General features: G+C 37.4%; 1 protein-coding gene across 3 annotated transcripts in view; it reads left to right on the top strand.

The window, feature by feature from the left end:
- Positions 1-844: 844 nt before the first annotated feature.
- Positions 845-18,618, top strand: part of LOC117237179 (homeobox protein SIX1-like) — a 61,159-nt gene continuing 43,385 nt past the window's right edge. For 2 of the 3 annotated variants that reach the window (XM_033500906.1, XM_033500904.1), the window contains exons 1-3: positions 845-2,943; positions 6,938-7,220; positions 9,612-9,846. In XM_033500906.1, coding sequence (XP_033356797.1) covers positions 2,656-2,943; positions 6,938-7,220; positions 9,612-9,846 — 806 coding nt within the window. In that variant the 5' untranslated portion in view covers positions 845-2,655. The remainder of the gene's footprint in view (positions 2,944-6,937; positions 7,221-9,611; positions 9,847-18,618) is intronic. The other variant, XM_033500905.1, reaches the window with a different exon arrangement.

Here is an 18,618-nt window from a genome sequence, read left to right as displayed (position 1 = left end):
CTACTGTATCATCTTATTTCCTTTATTACGTATAAACAGTAATAACCTTATTATTTAGAAGCAACCGTTTATACAAGTTATTAGCAGTAGAGAAAAATAGGAAAAGCATATGAGTTAACAAATTACTATTATAGTATTCATTCATTATAATATGATACATCCTATATCCCAATATAAGTTAAAAAGACATTTAACGTCATACAACGCAAAGAGCAATTGAATGAAAATAACGACAACAAAAAATAGCAGACAAATAAAAATAGTATCCAACATAAATATTCGTGTCATCCAATTTCCTGACATCAAATCAATATTCTGGCTGTAACAATAATTCATGAATCGATCTCATGGTCCGAAGTGGTCAGAAGGAAGAGGTTTTAACGTGATCGATTTCGAAATTGCAGCTATCGCGACGACGTCTTGCGTGAACTTCACCAAATACGGGTTACGATTTCCACCGAAACAAATTCCACGCGTTCTGTGTATCGTCGCGCGCGAGATATTCATAGAAGACAATTAAATACCTAGTCAATCGTAGAACTTAACGAGCATCGCGAAAGAAATATGTTCGTTTTGGGATGGATTCGTCCGATTTACTTGCGTGTCTCTTCGGCTGCATTCACATTGAATAAAGAAAGGTATAGCAGTCGGGGGTGTAATGAGGCTTATTTATTACCATAGGAGGTTCGACCAATAAGGAGACGGGATGGTGGTCGTAGCCATGCCCAGCAGCCAATGAGAAGAGAGATCGAGTAGCTGTCAGATGGGCCACGCCTCGGCCAATCGGCGCTTAGCTGCGCATGACAGAGTGTCTCAGTCTCGGAACACGCCGGAGCGGCAGTCCCTTCTGGTGCGTGCGTAGGAGAACGTCTCTCTTTCGCCCGGTCACGAGAGAGAGGGAGTGTGTAAATCTGACGTTTCGTTATCATTCTTCGAACAATCTCCGTCGCCGCAAATCTTTGGTACCCTTTGCGGTGTCGCGCGTGTTTTTGGTACTGATTACACGATTGACGCGTCGCGTGTTGTCGAGTAAGGAGTGTTAGGTGTTAGGAGTGTAACATAAACAACACACAGTGCGTTTCACGAATCGTTCCAATCAAGTGCTACATCATCCATTGTGTCGCGTGTTTCTCGATAGTAGAATCAAGAGCTAGAATCGATGCGCAAAAGGGTTTTTTCCTACTCGAAGTTTTAAATAAAAAAGAAAAGAAGAATCGAAAACCGAGACACATAGAGGAGGACAGAGAAAACGGACTATTTAACACGGTCCTAATAATAGCCAGTGCGCGTTCGTACGCGAGTATACTAAGCGCCTATAAATACACAGCTACCACGGGCCGCGGAAACACGAGCCCGTGGATTTCACGGTGCAACCTGCCACACGAGGAGATAGAAAAGACGCGAGTCCGAAGGGAAAAGAGGGAGAATAATCTTGAAGGAGGGCGCACCTGGCGCTCTAAAGAGAAACTTGCCATAATCGGATCTAGTCGGGGCCAGTAACGCAAGATAATCGTGCGTGGTACATGTAAGACGGAGGGAAACTATAGAGATAGAGACGACTATAAAGAAATACACGTTGGAATACGTTGTATATGTAACATATACGCGAAAGATAGAAAAAGAGAGAGATAAGTGAAGCAATCGGTCCACCTTAGGCTCTCCGCTGTTTCCAGTACACCCAGCCTCTCAAAGCAGATTAGAGAATAACTACAGTGAGATTTTATTATTCCACCTTGGTATATCCAACGAGTATATCCTTTCTTTTACTCTTGTAACACGAGAAACATCCCATGTTGGAATTCGTCGGCAGCTTCTCGTGCTTGCAGTAACTCTCTACCAAGCGGTAGCCTAAAAATATCTCCTTCCTGCATATTCTGACGCGTTTATACAGTCACAAGTGCGGTGCGTTCTTCTTTTGTATTATCATATGTACTCTCCACTCGATCAAAACTGAAAAGTATACTCGACCACTTTAAGTAGACGGACCGGTCATATATCGATAGAGGTATATCGAAAGAGACTTTTTATAACAATTGTTTTCGACTAATCGATACAATCAAAACAACGTGTTCGTTCGTTGAACCTAATATATTATCCTATAGTCTGCTTTCTCTTCGTTAAAAAACGCTTTAAATAGATACACGCATTGGCTGCATATCGGATCTAGATTAGAATTGTTAAATAAAAAAAAAACAATTTCTATAGCGTTACGTATAATAGAAACTAAAATACACGATTAAAAGATCGTGTTGATTGAAGTTTAATCGCAACACGGCGAAGATAAACTGGAAGAAAATGTCTCGAAGAAAATTGGATCTGAGGAAGGAGCATCGTGGATGACCATCGAAAGGTATGAAGATCGTGAACGAATTAATCACCGCCGGTGGCTGGTACGTAGCTGAATATCTGCCGTCGGAACGATTCTCGAAAGAATCAAATCTGATCCGTCGGCTGAGCGATCGATGCGTTCCGCAATCATTATTGGTGATTAATCAATCGACTAATTGTTCGATTAATATCACTTGGTAGAAGGAATAGAAGAAAAAATCGAATAAAATAGTGAGTGAAACGAAGTGTACCGAAGAAAAGTGGTCCACGGTGGAGGGTGGAGGGAACGGAGTGCAAGGGGTCGCCGTGGCCCCCGGAGATGATGCGATGATGGCCTACGGAGGAACCACCGGAAACGGAGGTGCGATGGGACCTTCTTCTGGTGGTGCTGATGTTTTGGGCTCGACCGGTGATTACAGCCCTCAGGGGACACCGACGCCGCTTACGGGACACGCTGCTGGACCCGTCGAGGCGACCACTTATGGTCCTACCACAGGACCAACCAGTTACAGCCCCCAAGATAGTCCTGCGAGTTCCGCCGGCGGCGGTAGCGGAAGTAATGGCCAACTTCCCAGCTTTGGATTTACTCAGGAACAAGTCGCCTGTGTTTGTGAGGTAAGTTTTCAGTTAAAAAATGTTTGATATAGTGTTTGAGTGTAGATTTGGAATTTGAGATTTGAATTTGCTTCGAATCGATGTGCGATCGATCGATGAAATAGATTCCGCGCGCGGTGTTGGACAACGAGTGTCCGACGGAAGGGTGCAAGGTGCAGTTTCCTTAATTACGTTCCATACTACGTAAATTTCGTTTAAAATTGATGGCCCACAAAATATTTAAACGGAGAAAATATGTGTACTGACAGATAATAGTGAAATGTAATTTGTGATTTTGTTTCCTTTTTGTAATTAAGTATTAAACGAATTGAGGCGTTTCTAACTTTCTTTTAGACGATTGAACAGAAATCAAGGTACTTTAAATAATATGAATACTTTTGGAAGATTTATTTGTATATGCTATTCTTTAGATAACTTATGAAATTTTTGATTCTTTTCTTTTTGCTATTTTGTAAATTAAAATGTAAATTAGCAAGACGAAACTTGAATATTTTGAAAGTTATTTAGACCTCCGCGGAGAAGATTAATCGTGCTGTTTTTCTTAGGTTTATATGGCTCAAAATGGGTGGTGTATTTCAGTAGTTATGTTAAACATTTGGTTTTAGTATTAAATATAATTTATAAATAAAGTATTTCCAAAAAAAGATGTCTGAAGAGTCATAAATGCGAGGAAGTGAGGAAAACAGCAGAGAGTTAAAATTTCGTAGAATCCCTGGATATCTCATTTCGTTGTTTTAGAGTTAATCGTCCGTATAATTTATTTTATTTGTTCGTATGTATATAGCATTTAAAAATATGAATGTTATCTGTATATCCGAGAACAATAGAGAAGTAAAATTCGCAACTTTGATAAAATTACCCATAAAATAGCTGTTAACTCTTGGCTAGTGTAAAAACGCTTGTTCGTAAGATGCTTAACTGGATTCGTTGGTTTAATTTACGTACGTTGCGAATATGCGATGATGAAATTGTCCCTGAAATTTTCTATTTTCCCGGGCCATGTTCCACGAGCACAACATTGTACAGCACCGCGCGCCAAGATTCACTTGCATGTCACACACCTAATGGAGTTCATACGATTTTACTGCAACCATAAATTGTTTTGTGTGCGACGTTTACGCTCCTCTCGCATTGAACTGATCGAGCAGCCCACATGTGCGCGGCGGAATTTTACTTACGTGTTCCGAATATTTTATTCGGGGCACTGGTTCGAGATCGCCATTTTGTCTAAATTGGAATAAACGAAAATTAAAGATGTAGGAAGATATATATTGAAAAAAGTTTATTTAACATTCGCACGACTATGAATGTTTGTACTTCTTTACAGAAATTAATTGAAAATTGATTGACCAGAAATAATCTTTCCTAATTTCAATTTTTAAGATAATATTTATGATATTTTTTTAAACATTTCGTTGATTTTGAATATTTATACAAATTTATCTTTTTATGAAGATGGTTAAAAAGGTAGAACCTAGAAAGAATATTGATTTACTTAGTATCTAATATATACACTTGTCAATGTATAACATTCGATTAATTATACACAAGTGCTAAGAAAAAATTTTGAAAAACACGGAATTTATCGGAATACTTATCCAATAATAAAAAAAATTCTTATTCAACAATACATACATTAAAATCAGTACTGACATCAGAAGTTATAGGTACCTATAAAGAAAATGAAAGAGCGAAGGTTCATAAATATTGTTTTTTAATAAAAATTGAAATATCCAGACATACAAATTATAATAATTATATGTTTGCTGAAAAGCAATATTCGGAAGTACTATAAAAATAGAGCATGTGAAGAAATATTCAAAATTACTATAAAACATACAAAATCTTCAGTGGCAGTCGTAATTATTTGGCAGTGGGCGTGCGAGCGTTAATTGTGTTAATTGTATTAAAGTATTTACTTGTATTACAAAATTATGTAAATTACATGAACCACTAGTAAATTAGGGCGCACATTATAGTATGTAGAAGGAATGTGCGAGGAACGTTGATAATGTATTTACACTTTTCCCATCAGTGCGTTACGTATACGGCTAGACGTTTAACTCCTTGCCCACGTCACATGGATATTCCGTTTAATTTATGACTACGTTTTGCGTTTTCGATAAACGACCCCGCTGTTCGCTCGGAATGGAATCGTTTAACGGGTAATTACGCCCGCGTCATAATAGAGAGGCTTAGAGAGTCTAGTGCATTTACGATCGTGCCTCACAATAATTCAAACTTATCGTTTCGGTTAAAAGCATTCCGTATCTTAAACATTTACCACGATCAAACGATTTATCTTTATTTAAAATTTGAGATTTTGAATTTGAAATTTTTAATGTTAAAATTTGGAAATTACTAATACTCGACTATGGATGTTTATACAATACATTTATCCAATTGATATTTACGGATGTTTATTCAAATTTAATACCTAAACGTTTATGAAACATAAATGTACTTTTTAATATCTAAATATCACAACCAGTACTATACTTCAGATAATTTTTATATTTCTGTACATGTATATCTTACATATTTTGTATATTCAAATTCTTCCCTTTATCCCAAAAAATATAAACATCAGCAGTCCAGTAATAATACATGACATCTGGTGAGATGTTGCTTCACCGGTCACCATGGTTACGTGTGTAATTTGCGATAACTCCGTGAGACGTGGGCGCTAGTTGTCTTGTATCATTCGAAATAACCGGCGTGAATCGACTTGTTCGAGAAAGAACGATCTATCGATATTTAGCGGTTCGCCGGGTGGTGCCGGTCGTTTCTTTGCGCTACCGTGTGTGTATATCGCGTGCTTCAAGTTCTCGCGCGCGCGAAGACAAATCGATCCTCGAGTCTCGCGGTAGAAATACGCGATGAAACGAGACAGAACGAAATCGTTTAACCGTTTAGTTCACCCCGGCATGTCGGTTTGATTTGTCGTCGGCCAATCGAAAATCGTTCTTACACCGTCGTTAAAGTCTGATCGCAGATCTCTCTGTCGGCCATTTCTCTTGGGCTTTCGTCGCGGCTCGTTTCTCATTATATGGCTGGATTTCTCTTACACATTTCGTGATTAATCGTTCGTCAGAAGTGTTGCGCTTGGAAACTAGGTGGCACCCGGCGACGCGAATGAAGAAGTAACCATGGCAGGTGCACGAGACTCGTACCACCGTCGCATTTAATGGACGCTCGTTTTTGGTAATTTGCCTGTAATGAGCAATCGAGTATCGATTCCGTCACAGCGTGTTATCTTTTTCCCCTCCTTTTTAATTTAATGCTCATGTGTAATGAGAATTTTACGGTGTTCTCTTCTTTTTTTATTTTGTTCTTTACACGTTACGAGTCTTGGCATCGGAGGATAGCTCGTGAAAAGGGCATATCAATAGCGATGTGCTTTCAAACATTTCGATCGCTTTGAATATTTATACGTTGCGAAAAATTCGAATCACTTTAAACGCGACTCGATACTTGAAATTTTTGAGAGATTTAGTACATTCTGATCGAGTTGTTAAAATTTTGGTAAGTCTTGAAAATTTTAGTAGATTTCTTGTATATCCGATATAAAGAGTCTAAGATATAGGAAATATTCTTTCTATAATGATCATGAAATCTATCAAGACTTTCAGGGTTTATCGAAGCATTAACAACTCACGAATTTTAAGAATTTTAAGCATCGAATTACGTTCAAATTATTTCGAATTTCCTTGAATCGATTTGAAATTGAAACTCGAACGCCACCGTTACGTATCAATGAATTTATCAAAGTGTGATCTTCCTCGATAAATGAACAGCATGCCATCCCCAGATCTTTATCTACGGTTGTATTTATGGAAAAGAGAAAAAGATGAAACTACCCTTTTCGCGAAAAGAAATAGATACGAGACGAAATAATAACGATTGAGAAACATACAAGATACACTAGAATAAGAGGAGATCGGGATGAGTTCTGCCGACTAACAGTGTGCCCCCCCTGTCTATCGTCTTCAAGGCGATGGTGTCGTCTGTCCAGGTTCTCCAACAAGCAGGCTCCGTGGAGAGGCTCGGCAGGTTTCTATGGTCCCTGCCGGCGTGCACTAGGTTGCATCGCCATGAGAGCGTGCTGAAAGCCAAGGCAATTGTCGCTTTCCATCGAGGCCACTTCAAGGAGTTGTACAGGATCCTTGAGAGTCATACGTTCAGTCCGCACAATCATCAAAAACTGCAAGCTCTCTGGCTCAAGGCTCATTACATAGAGGCCGAGAGACTGAGAGGAAGGCCTCTTGGTGCAGTCGGTTAGTATAAGATTTTCTTCAAATTAATTTAAATATGCGTCGTCTAATCTGAAATATGATATGAATAATATGAAAGATACACGGGTACTATGCGCTATCTTTCAAAGTAGAAGGTTACTCGTTTGTCTAAAATTAATTGATGACTCAAGGCACTGAAGCATAATATGTTGTTTATTTATTCTGTAACTATAGCTCCTGGTTTCCAGTTCAATTGCATTGTAGTTACCTAAATTAAAGCGCGAGGTTATCCTCTCGTTCAAAGTGAATTGATCTTTAAGATTATATAAACACTAACTTATATGCTGTTTATTTGCTTATTAGCTTTCGGGTTTTTAGTTTAACTCACTGAGGGCCGACGTTGAATTAACGCAACATTTCATTTGCAGTATTTTTTTCAATCATCTTACATTATCAAATCCATCTTTTAACATTGTGACTATATAAAGGAATTCCAAGAATTCGCGTAATACCCTTTTTGTCACTATTTCGTTCAGTTAGATTCTACAATTGTATAATATTTGAAAATATTGGGATATTTTTAACATTATGATAATAAACCATTGCTCGGTCCTTAATGGATCAATCGCATTGTAGTCATCTGTAATCTATATCTACTAATATGTTTCTTGTATTGATTGTTCATTCTATTAATAAACATATCCTTGAGTATTAATAGCATTTCATAACTTTAGAAAATATATTACTAGGTACTTTGCAATTGAATACAAAATTCTATGCTGCTATTTTATCTAACAAAATATAGTAACATTAATTCAATGTAATATAGGAACCTTGAGTATTCAACTGATATTTAGATAAAATATATCTAACATTGAGTTCATTTTGTCACAGTTACCTAAGAGCTAAAACATATGACATTTCTTAAACTGTTTTGGCGGCCATATTGGTCACGTGACAGCTCAGCAGTTTAACGTATAGAATACGAAATCTAACTTCTCAGTACCTTTTTTACACAGTTTCGACACGTAAAACATAACTTATTTTTATCTTCTATAGTTGAATGTATGTTTTAGTATATCATTGCGAAGGAATGTTTTCGAATGTTTCTCGTTCGTTGTTGCTCTCGATGTTTCGTGATCTCACTTAAGCATCGATGATACGAGTGAGTTTAAAAATACGAATCAACCGCGTAACAACGCAGGATTTAATTTATTGGCGATTATAATAGCGCCGGAAAGGAAACATCTCGCGAAGGAACAAGCCTCGCGCCGCAATTTCGCGCCTGAGGCCTGCAAGCTTTATTTCTGTCGCGCATTGTAAACAGGGATGAAGGCGAGTTTAACGAGCTGACATTCTAATTAGATCTTTCTATTTACTTTTGTGAACCAATATGTGTCATCTGATCCTTTTTCCCCTCTCCTCTTTTCTCTCTGTATGTCTGCTAAAACCAGAGAGCAAAAAGAGAAATTTTACTCCACCTCCTGTGTGACACGAAGCTGTAAAGATTTCCGGCTGCTTTGTTAGAATATTTCGCCATATTTCTACGACATCATTGCTAGCCATGTTTTTTTTAGCGTACTTAGGTTAGGTCCTTATGGCTGGACCGAAAATTTTTTAAAGCCGGTCACCAATGGTAGTTTCCTTCTTCCTTTTTATATAAATTTGCTTTAATTATTAAATGATTTAATTTGTTTACAGTGATGTGAATAATATCCGCTCAGATGCATTTGTTCGATTTTTAAAATTTTAGCTAGTATTGAATATTTGCGGGATTGGTAAGGATAATTGGCTTTATACCCAATGCAAAAATAAACAATTGTGTAAATAATTAATAAAAAAAATTTTTAAGTACCGCTATTGGAATATAAAACGAAAAGTCTATCTAACTGAAAACTTTTGCACACGACTGTAAATTCATTATATCGTTAACGAAACGCCAGAAAGGTATTTTTAAAAAATCTTGGAAATATAAGCTTTTGTTTATGTGTTTCGTTCTCGTGGTCCCTGTATCGATGGCAATTGATAGCCGAAAGAGAATGCAAAACAATGCACGATATTTGTAGATCAAACGACGGAAATAAAATCGAACCACGCCATGCGTGCATCACAGTTGCGTCGTTTTAAAAATATCCTCTCGTAATTCAGAGGTTTACCGTTATTCGTATATATCGTGTAACCCTCGTGGGGGATTTATTTCGTTGTAATTAATGATAGCTGCGTGTAATCTTGCTTATGAACAAGAAAAATCCATAAAAGTCCTAAAAGTAGTGATATTTAAAAAAAGATTACAATAGTTGCTTATTACTAGAATTTAGATATAACGAAGATTGTAGAGGTTATCCCTAGTAGTAGTGAAGTTAATATAAATGCAATGTAAATTTATTTGAAATATTTTATTTACCAAATTGACCAAAAGTGTTTGAATTACAGGAAAATATCGCGTTCGTCGCAAATTCCCACTGCCACGTACAATTTGGGATGGCGAGGAGACGTCTTACTGCTTCAAGGAGAAATCCAGGAGCGTCCTGAGGGATTGGTACGCCACCAATCCCTATCCCTCACCTCGCGAGAAACGAGAATTGGCAGAGAGTACGGGCCTCACCACTACGCAAGTCAGCAACTGGTTCAAGAACCGAAGACAAAGGGATCGTGCAGCTGAACACAGGTATTTATCTCTTTCCTTAAGATTTCTAACATTAATCCTATCTTAATAACACTATGCTTTGTGTTAAAAAGCGCTAGGTGATACTCACAAGTATCTCTGAATCAAATATTTTTATCGTCTTCTACTTCGAATAGTCTTTTCCGCATAGTAACCTTTGAGAGGTCAAAACCATTTAGAACGTTGACATTTTATACACCGTCATCGTCTTTGTTCCTGCTAAAACATCCGATACCTTATTCATCTTACCCGGCCGAGTAAACAGATAATGCTAGTAATAAACCGTTGAAATGTATCATCAGTCAGGCGGGAAATTTGAAAGCTCTTACTCATGCAACGGTGTGTTACTTACAGTTATTAAGACGCTTTATAAACAGACAAATTTACGCGTACACATGATGAACGTGTAAATTAGCTCATGAATAAGGGGTTTCCATCTCGGACATTTCGAAGAGGAAGTTACATAACCTCCTTCTAATAACCAAATATCGGGATACGCCAGACACGTCTGCTTGTTTTGAAGCGGAGGAAAGAGAGGAAGGAAACACACGAGGAATGCCGGTGGTGATATAATTGTTGCCATAATAATATCTCGGTCTGGATATATGTACATATTTTCCTATATATCTTTTCTTGGATGGCCTTGTTGGAAGAAGTTAATCGACAGTGGCCGAGCTGATATCCGTGGAATCCGTGGAGGGCGCAAGCGTAGGAGTTTCATGTTGTTTGGAAGGTCGTTGCTCTACATCCGATTTTAGAAACGACCGAGCAAACTCGAAGACGGCCTCATAACTACGTAACGTTAGTAGCGATACTAGCGATGCATTTCTCTCTCGTCTTGTGATCCGCTTTTTGTTTGTCGTATCTTAACTTCTCCCAGTACCTTTATAATTTACACTGTAAGAACACGTTGTCTGGTTATCGATAAAATAAGGGTTCTTACGTGTACGCTTTTCTTTTTCCGTTGTTACTTCTAGATTGTCCTCGAATTTAATTATATGGACGTTAACTTTTCCGTTCTGTTCACGCTGGAGCTCTGTAATTTTCGATCCGAAACGAACACCTCGTTCAAGGTGTAACATGATCTGTCGAACCGCTTAATCGTAAGATCCTCATTACCGCCATTTTGCTCCTTAACCGGAAAGAGTTAAAATTCTCCACTACTCGGAACAATTTAAGTACCGTTATAATACGCTCCCTTGAAACCGCGTGGCAATATATGTTCAATTTTTATGTCCTCCTCTTGTATCATAATTTTCTATTTCCGTGATATTTTAACTGATAACAAGAACCTTCTCATGTTCTTCATCTTCTTCGCTGAAAAGAAGCTTCAACTTACAATTAGATGCATGCAATCAACCAACTTGATAACCGAGAGAAATAGACACAGAATAGTTGAATATATTAAAGTAACGAATCTTCAACTTCCGTTCGAACCAAAGTTCTTAACTTGTGGACCACGAAATATTTTCTAGAGGATTGCCGTGGTCATTTTTAGTTGAAGATTTTTAGCACCAATTAAATATTAGATTAGAACTAAATTTTGCAGATTTCATTGAAATTGTTCTTTTATATAAGGGATACGTATAATATAAATTATATAGGGGTATATATGTACCACCACATGTAATAAGAGAAGAAAGTCACAATTTATTTGGTTATCACAGGAAAGTCGTACGGCTTAAAAAAGGTTAGAAAACTTTGATATAAGAAATTCATGATGGTCAACGAATAGACTGAGACGCAATCGAGTAGACGTGGTCGGATGCAACAAATACACAAAAGAAAGAAAACCAGTCGTTGTTCCCTTGATTTTGGTGAGTCCATCGATGCGAATCATGGCCAGGATAGACAGCGTTCCTCCTCGCCGAGAATTTCGCGAGGGAGGAAGTGGGAAGCACCACCGTGGCGAGGCCCAGTCCAGTACACAGCCGTGTCACGCCACGGGGAACGTATCGAATTTCTTATGGCTTCTGTGTATTCCCATGAACGGAGACAGAAGGTCAGAGCGAAACAGAAAGGTAGACAGAGAGACGTCAGAGGGGAAGAAAGAGAGAGATATAGAGGCGCGGTGGTGGATCCTATAGTCCTATCCGATGGCTTTGGGGGTATCGTGGATACGCATGGCATCATTCGCGGCATATTAATTACAGGAAATCCTACAAAGCATCCATATCACCCTCCCATGCTTTCCCTATACGTAATTCGTTGTACACCCCATCGATGGAATATCGAGTTGGCACTGAACGATTTTGAGATCATCGTTGCACTTTCACTTCTTTTTATTAGAAAAAATATACATTATATCTTTTATGAGAATATTCTTCCTTTTCGTTGGTGAAAGATCGGTGGATTGTATTTCGATGTCGTTGTTTTTTTTTTCTTTTTTTTTAAGATCATTGCCCGTTCTTTTACTTTTTCTCGCTGCGTATTTGTATAAACGAGGCGATTAAATACACTAACGATGAGCTCGAGGTATTGAGTATCTTTGATAGAGGTTGGGTCATTTGAATTTAGACGAAACAATTCCATGACGGAATACGATTTTTGTCTTTTGACTCATAGTCCGTCATCTTGGTTCGTTGTGCAGGGTAGCCAACTTTATCTTGCAAAGAGACTAGGAGGCAGCGCGAAACGTAAACAAGCGGCACGGATTGCACCGCTTAGACAAGCAATTCTTATCGCCACGCACCGTTAACCGCCTCTTTTTTTTTCTTTTTTCCTCTCCTTCCCTTTTTACTCTTCGTCGCGCAGTTTCAGTGGGAGCACACGTGAGTCATTAATTCCCCGAAATGTTCTAGCTTCGCTCTTGTATTTTCGTTTCGGTCGAATTTATCGTCGAGTCTCAATCACCAAGGTTGCATCCCAATTACCCAGTAGTGTAACGTGAAACTAAAGACGAGCTGAATGAATACTTATATATCGTAAGAGTTTTTCAAATGAAAAGCCTATCCACTATTAAGTGAATTTTGCTGAAACAGACAAATAATCTCGATTGTCTGGTTATTCGTAGATGAAAATTTAAGCCCTTTAGGTGTCGTATCTCGATAGCGATCCATCGAGATAGGTTATAATGCGATACATCAAAATTTTACCTCCAAATAAGATTTGTCGCGAACGTGAATTATCGTAGGAAGAGAAAGGATAATTCAATTGAGCACGGTCTTCTTCGTCTACGTTGTCTAAACCAGAGAGAGTACTTTATTAATTGAGCCATCCAAGTAATCAGATGAATCTTTTCTTCCCGGCTCTGTATCTAAAGACACAGCCGCCTGTTAACTCTTAGAACTTAAAACTTAGAACACATCGACTCAGATTTTATTAACAGACTGGCGACCGATAAGGAAGATCTCCCCATTTCGTTTAGCAACACGTTGCATATTTTGAATGAAAGAATATAATATCGATAATAACTAGACCGTAGATTTTTACTTAAATGTTTCTTGTATTCCTAATACAAATATTAATTTACATAAGCGGTCTAATAATAACAATACACAGTCGAAAAATAAGATATGATACTAATAGGTATAGTGATTTTACGAAATTTAAAAAGGATACAAAACGTATTGGAAGATGAGGCCTCGACTAACATGCAAAGAACAAAATTGACACGAAGATACGATCTCCGTTCTAACGAAGCTGACCAAGAGTCATCATTATTTTTTTCTTTCTCTTCCTTTACTTTTGATTTCTTTTTTTTTTTTTTAATTTTTGCTTTGACATTTACTGTCGATCAGCAAAAAAACGTCATGCTAAACGTTGTCTGTGACCGGTGTCCGGTAACCGAACGTGCGCACGGAACACAAAGGGACGATAAGAGAAAAAGATGCTGATCGCGAGATTTCGGACGGCGCCGTCTGCTCGTTATCTGCACCTCTTTTGTTCCACGCAATTCCATCCGCGCTCTCGAATATCTTCCTCTTTGGCGACACGCGTGGCGGCTGCCAAGAGTTGCCGGAATATTCTCTAGCCGTGTGTTGACTCTATCGGAGATTGAAATATTACCAGATTCTTTTACGATAGTAACAATTTTAGCCAGAGGAAATAATTGAGGGCGAAAGTTTCTGGATATATAATATTGTAATTCGGGTTGTACTACGAAAGTATCTTTTAAGTCTCAATTATTCCGCTATAGTACGTCGTATATTTTTGATAGAAAAATTGTTTCGAAATTAGCTACGTGTAGAAATTAACTTTGGCTTTATCGAAGTATCTCTAAAAGTATACATGGTTTTAATTCAATAATATGTACAAATTCAATGATATTGAATTTTTATAAGTATTCTGTACTGTTTTAAGGAATAATTCTCTTCTTCTCAATTATTCTGTTATCACGTTGCACGTACAATCTTCGTGTTAATGAGCACTTCGGTTTATTCAATATGAACTGACTTGCATCAACAAACTGAAATACCATGAGATTCATAAGTGAACGGAGATTTAAATTGCCAATACCCCCGTGAATTAACGCCCGGAAAATAACCGGAATTTATGGAAAAATTTACAGACAGAATGAAGTTGTCGAAGGTTATTGCCTTGCGAACTGCAAGTTTCGAGTCACGCGAGCCTTTTGAATAAATCGTCTGTTCTTCGTTTGTGCATTATGTGTATGGATCACGTGTAAACGAGCTGGTTAAATCGTTCGATAAGAGCTCCCAGGGGAGAGGAGGGTATACACCGTATGCATTCCGGAGTTTGACGTTTTTTGCCCGACGCCGACGCCCACGAGACGCCCCAGTCTCGTGGGGCCCGTGATACCGCTAACGTTTCCGCCCCTGCGCGCGTCATCCAACTTTAATTTACATCAGCTTGTCGAGGCCCCGGATCGTTTGTCGAAGAACTCGGACAAAATTTGTCTCGCTCGAATTTTCCATAATTATTCGCTTTTCGCGGTCTTGTTTTTTATTATTTATTTGTTCTTTTGTAGCCAGATTTCTGTATGGAAAAATACATTTTTATAGAGAAATTATTCGTTTCTCGTATTCTTTTCTCTTGTTTGTTAACTTTTTTCTGGTGAATAATATTTACGGCGATATACATTCGTATAGAAATTTTTCTTATTTATTAATTTTGACGTATGTACTACTTATGAATTCTTTGTGAAATTATGGAAAAGTTGGAAAATTTTTTCCACGAAATATGGAACGTGAAAATTCGATTTGAAAGAGTAGAAGCTGATGGAATTCTGCTTTGCTCGGTTTCTCGATAATTATTTATCTGTCACCATCTTAATTTCTTACTTATTTATTCTTCTCCAGTGAGATATTTTTATGGAGAGATACGCTTATATGAACAAATTTGGAAACTATTCGCTTTTTAAATTCTTTTCTATTACTCATAAACTTTTTTCTAGCGGAACCTTTTTATGCAAAGATACAAGTATATAGAGAAATTTGAAATTAGTCTTATTTACTAATTGTTTCGTGGAAAAATTGTAGAAAAGTTGGCGCCAAAGTCTGATATCAAAGTATAAAAAATGAAGACTAGAATTGAAATGGTAGAACGTAGGAATGAAAAATAACAGCATTCGTAACAACGTTAGAAGTGAAGTTTTGTTCTACGCAAAGAATTTCACTCAGTTTCTGATACTTGTTTAAAGCATAGAAAATGTCGTTACTCTGCGCCCGCAGAAATCACAGCGCCAGTCGTATTTTAACGATTATCGTTTCAATATACCTCACATTCTGTACTCTAAATTTTCATCGTTTATTTCGATCCTTTCGTGTAGAATACATCGCCTAATAATATTATTGTGGCGGATCGGTATCAACAGGACGCCGACAGGTCGAGGCATCAACGCAATCGCCCAGGAGGCGCAACACCTCCCGGGCGATCCGCTGGTACCAACCGCCAACACTAGAGGGCTACGACGACAACGAGTCTGTCTAACTCGCTAGCGGTCGAATATACGAGCGATTGATACAAATACCGCACCTAGCGAGACTCCCTCTACGTCTAAGGCAGGGACTACCGGGGATAGTCTTACTGACGAGTCCACCGGTAGTCCCGGGACGAAACGCAAAACTCTCTTTCCATCCGCCACATTATAATTACTTTACATAGTAATTTATGGGAGACGAACTTATTAATATTATTAATTATTGACAAAATAAAATAACAAATATGTATGGATTGGCAACTAAGTGATTGAGGATTTTGTTATTAGATGGTATTGACAAAATCCGCAATCACTTAGCTGCCAACCCAATACATATTTGTTGTTTTATTTTGTCAATAATTTCATAATTATTTTGTCATTAGATGGTATTGACAAAATCCGCAATCATTTAGTTGCCAACCCAATATTAATTGTTATAGACGAAGAACAATAGCGTCATAATCGCCTTCTCTTAACGATGATTATAATAATAACCAATTTTATTTTTAAATATACACTTTGTCTAGAACGATTCTAAAAGCGAGAAACTCTAAGATAAAATTCTAGATTCCAATATTCGCTTTTGCCTCACTCGGTGTATCATAATCATTAACTTTTTGCATCCCGGGCGTGTCGTCATCGAGCCGTCGATCGTTGTTCCCGGAATTTCGAAGTTCTGACAAACTATGCTCCGCTGTCTTCGGGAATATTCGGCGGCTGCAGGGGTTACAATTAGCGACAGTCTACCAAATTGTCAAGGCTGTCAACAGCGGTCGATAATAACCGCGCTTCTTCTTGTGGCCACCGTTGGCAGTTTCAAGTTCAAGCTACAAGACACAGTTTCAAGTTCGAGGTACAAGACACAGTTTCACTCTGCGCGTGTTGAAAAATCGAAATTTTCCAATGAGATGAAGAGCACGCAGCTGTAGAAAAATCGGCAGACTTATATGTGATCTAATACCAGCGGTCAAAGAAGAAATCGGAAGAGATCGAAACCAGCTGGCTGCTTTTTTTTTATTTATTCATATTTACAGTCAATTCTCTTATTGAGAATTTTCAGTAATTTTGAGCTGGCTGCTGAAGCGAGCAAAACTCTCATAGAAAGAAAACTAAAAAAAAAAAAAAAAACACCCCACTGACCTCACTAAAGTAATAAAATAGTCAAACTCGAAGATGGGTGTACCCATCCACATGTTATTTAGCAATTAAGTTACAAAAATGTGTAACTTACAAATGTCCAGCTAGACAAATTGTAAAGTACAAATTAAATAATAATAATAAAAAAAAATATGTGATCTCACCGTGAAATCCAGAAGCTTCGGTCATTTAAAGATTCACCGTACTCGTCTCTAATCCGAGATTATGCCGAATCTTCCACGCTCCTAGCTTTTGGAAGTAATCCTTTTTTTCTTTTTTTTCTAATTTGTTGTTTCTTACATTTGAGTCTCTGGTTTCGATATTTTGTAAATCGAAGAGTTCTCGTAGGAAACGCCGTGAGTGGCAAGAAACAAGTTTGTCAAGAGCAAAAAGAAAACTTATGCGTTAATGTAGTGGAAACTGTTGGAAAAGAAAGGCATATCTGTAGAAAACGCTGTGAGCGCGAAGAAACAGATTTTTCGCGAGGAACAGAAAAGCGATATATTGAATGTAGTGGAAATTCGTGAACAGGAAAAGCGTATCTGTAGGAAAACCTGTATATATAGTACACCTCTTAGTTGTAAAGAAAACTCCATGTTCCATTCAGACGGCATAGACAAAAGTCAATAAACAATTGACTAATAATTTATTGCTACTTTTATCTGCTTTTCTATAAAGGCGACCGCTGACATTATATTCTAGTCATTACTATTAATGATATGAAATTATATAATATAATATAATATAATATAATATAATATAATATAATATAATATAATATATATATATAATATAATATATATAATATAATATAATATAATATAATATAATATAATATAATATAATATAATATAATATAATATAATATAATATAATATAATATAATATAATATAATATAATATAATATAATATATAATATAATATAATATAATATAATATAATATAATATAATATAATATAATATAAATTATATATTTATATAATATAATATAATTATATAATGATATGAAATGATATAAAATTGAGCTTCAATTTTATGCCACGGTATCCTCATTGCTACGTAGAACATTTTTCAATAAAAAATCGAAATCCTGCAATTTTGCCATTTACAGTGTCTTCTACAAGTACTCTTTGATTTTGATCTCGCGTTAGAATGAGCTTACAGTTACAGAATTTCGTGTAGTCTCTCGTCCGATCTTCTGGTTTTAAACTTTCATCTATTTCGACGTAGCACTGGCGCCTGCGACGCTACGATCCAAACACTCTTTGAATCTTCGATTCAACGTTTCAAACTCTAAATCGATAATAATCAAATTTGAATTATTGCAGTACGTTGGTTATATCTTCCTAATAACACACTTGTTACGATTCATCTTCCTAGTATTCTTGCCTCTGTGAAATTAAAAAGAAAATAGACTCTGAAATTGTGAAACTTAGTTCACCTTGTGGTTTTCTTTCTCTCTCTCTCTCTCTGTCTCTCTCGTTACTAAACTTGACGCCATAAATCGTTACGAGCCACTCTTGAAATATCCGTGTGTCTCTTCCTGGACATAAAACTCTGCCGTTGAGAGATCCAGCGCCTGGTGTCTCTTCGTTGCATTGTACCCTGGCACTCTTCGCCACGAGCGGATGAAAATAAACTTCACTCTCTGCCGCACGTGCCACGACAATGTTTTTCTTTGTTTTTTTTTTTTTCTTGCGAACGCTGTTCTGTGCTACGCGCGTCACTTAACCTGTTAACTACCTGAAAGGACGA

The sequence above is a fragment of the Bombus vosnesenskii genome, unplaced genomic scaffold (genome assembly GCF_011952255.1).
Source record: "Bombus vosnesenskii isolate JDL3184/JDL3185 unplaced genomic scaffold, Bvos_JDL3184-5_v1.1 scf7180000013361, whole genome shotgun sequence".
Lineage (NCBI taxonomy): Eukaryota > Metazoa > Arthropoda > Insecta > Hymenoptera > Apidae > Bombus > Bombus vosnesenskii.
This window is presented reverse-complemented; position numbering and strand designations above follow the sequence as displayed.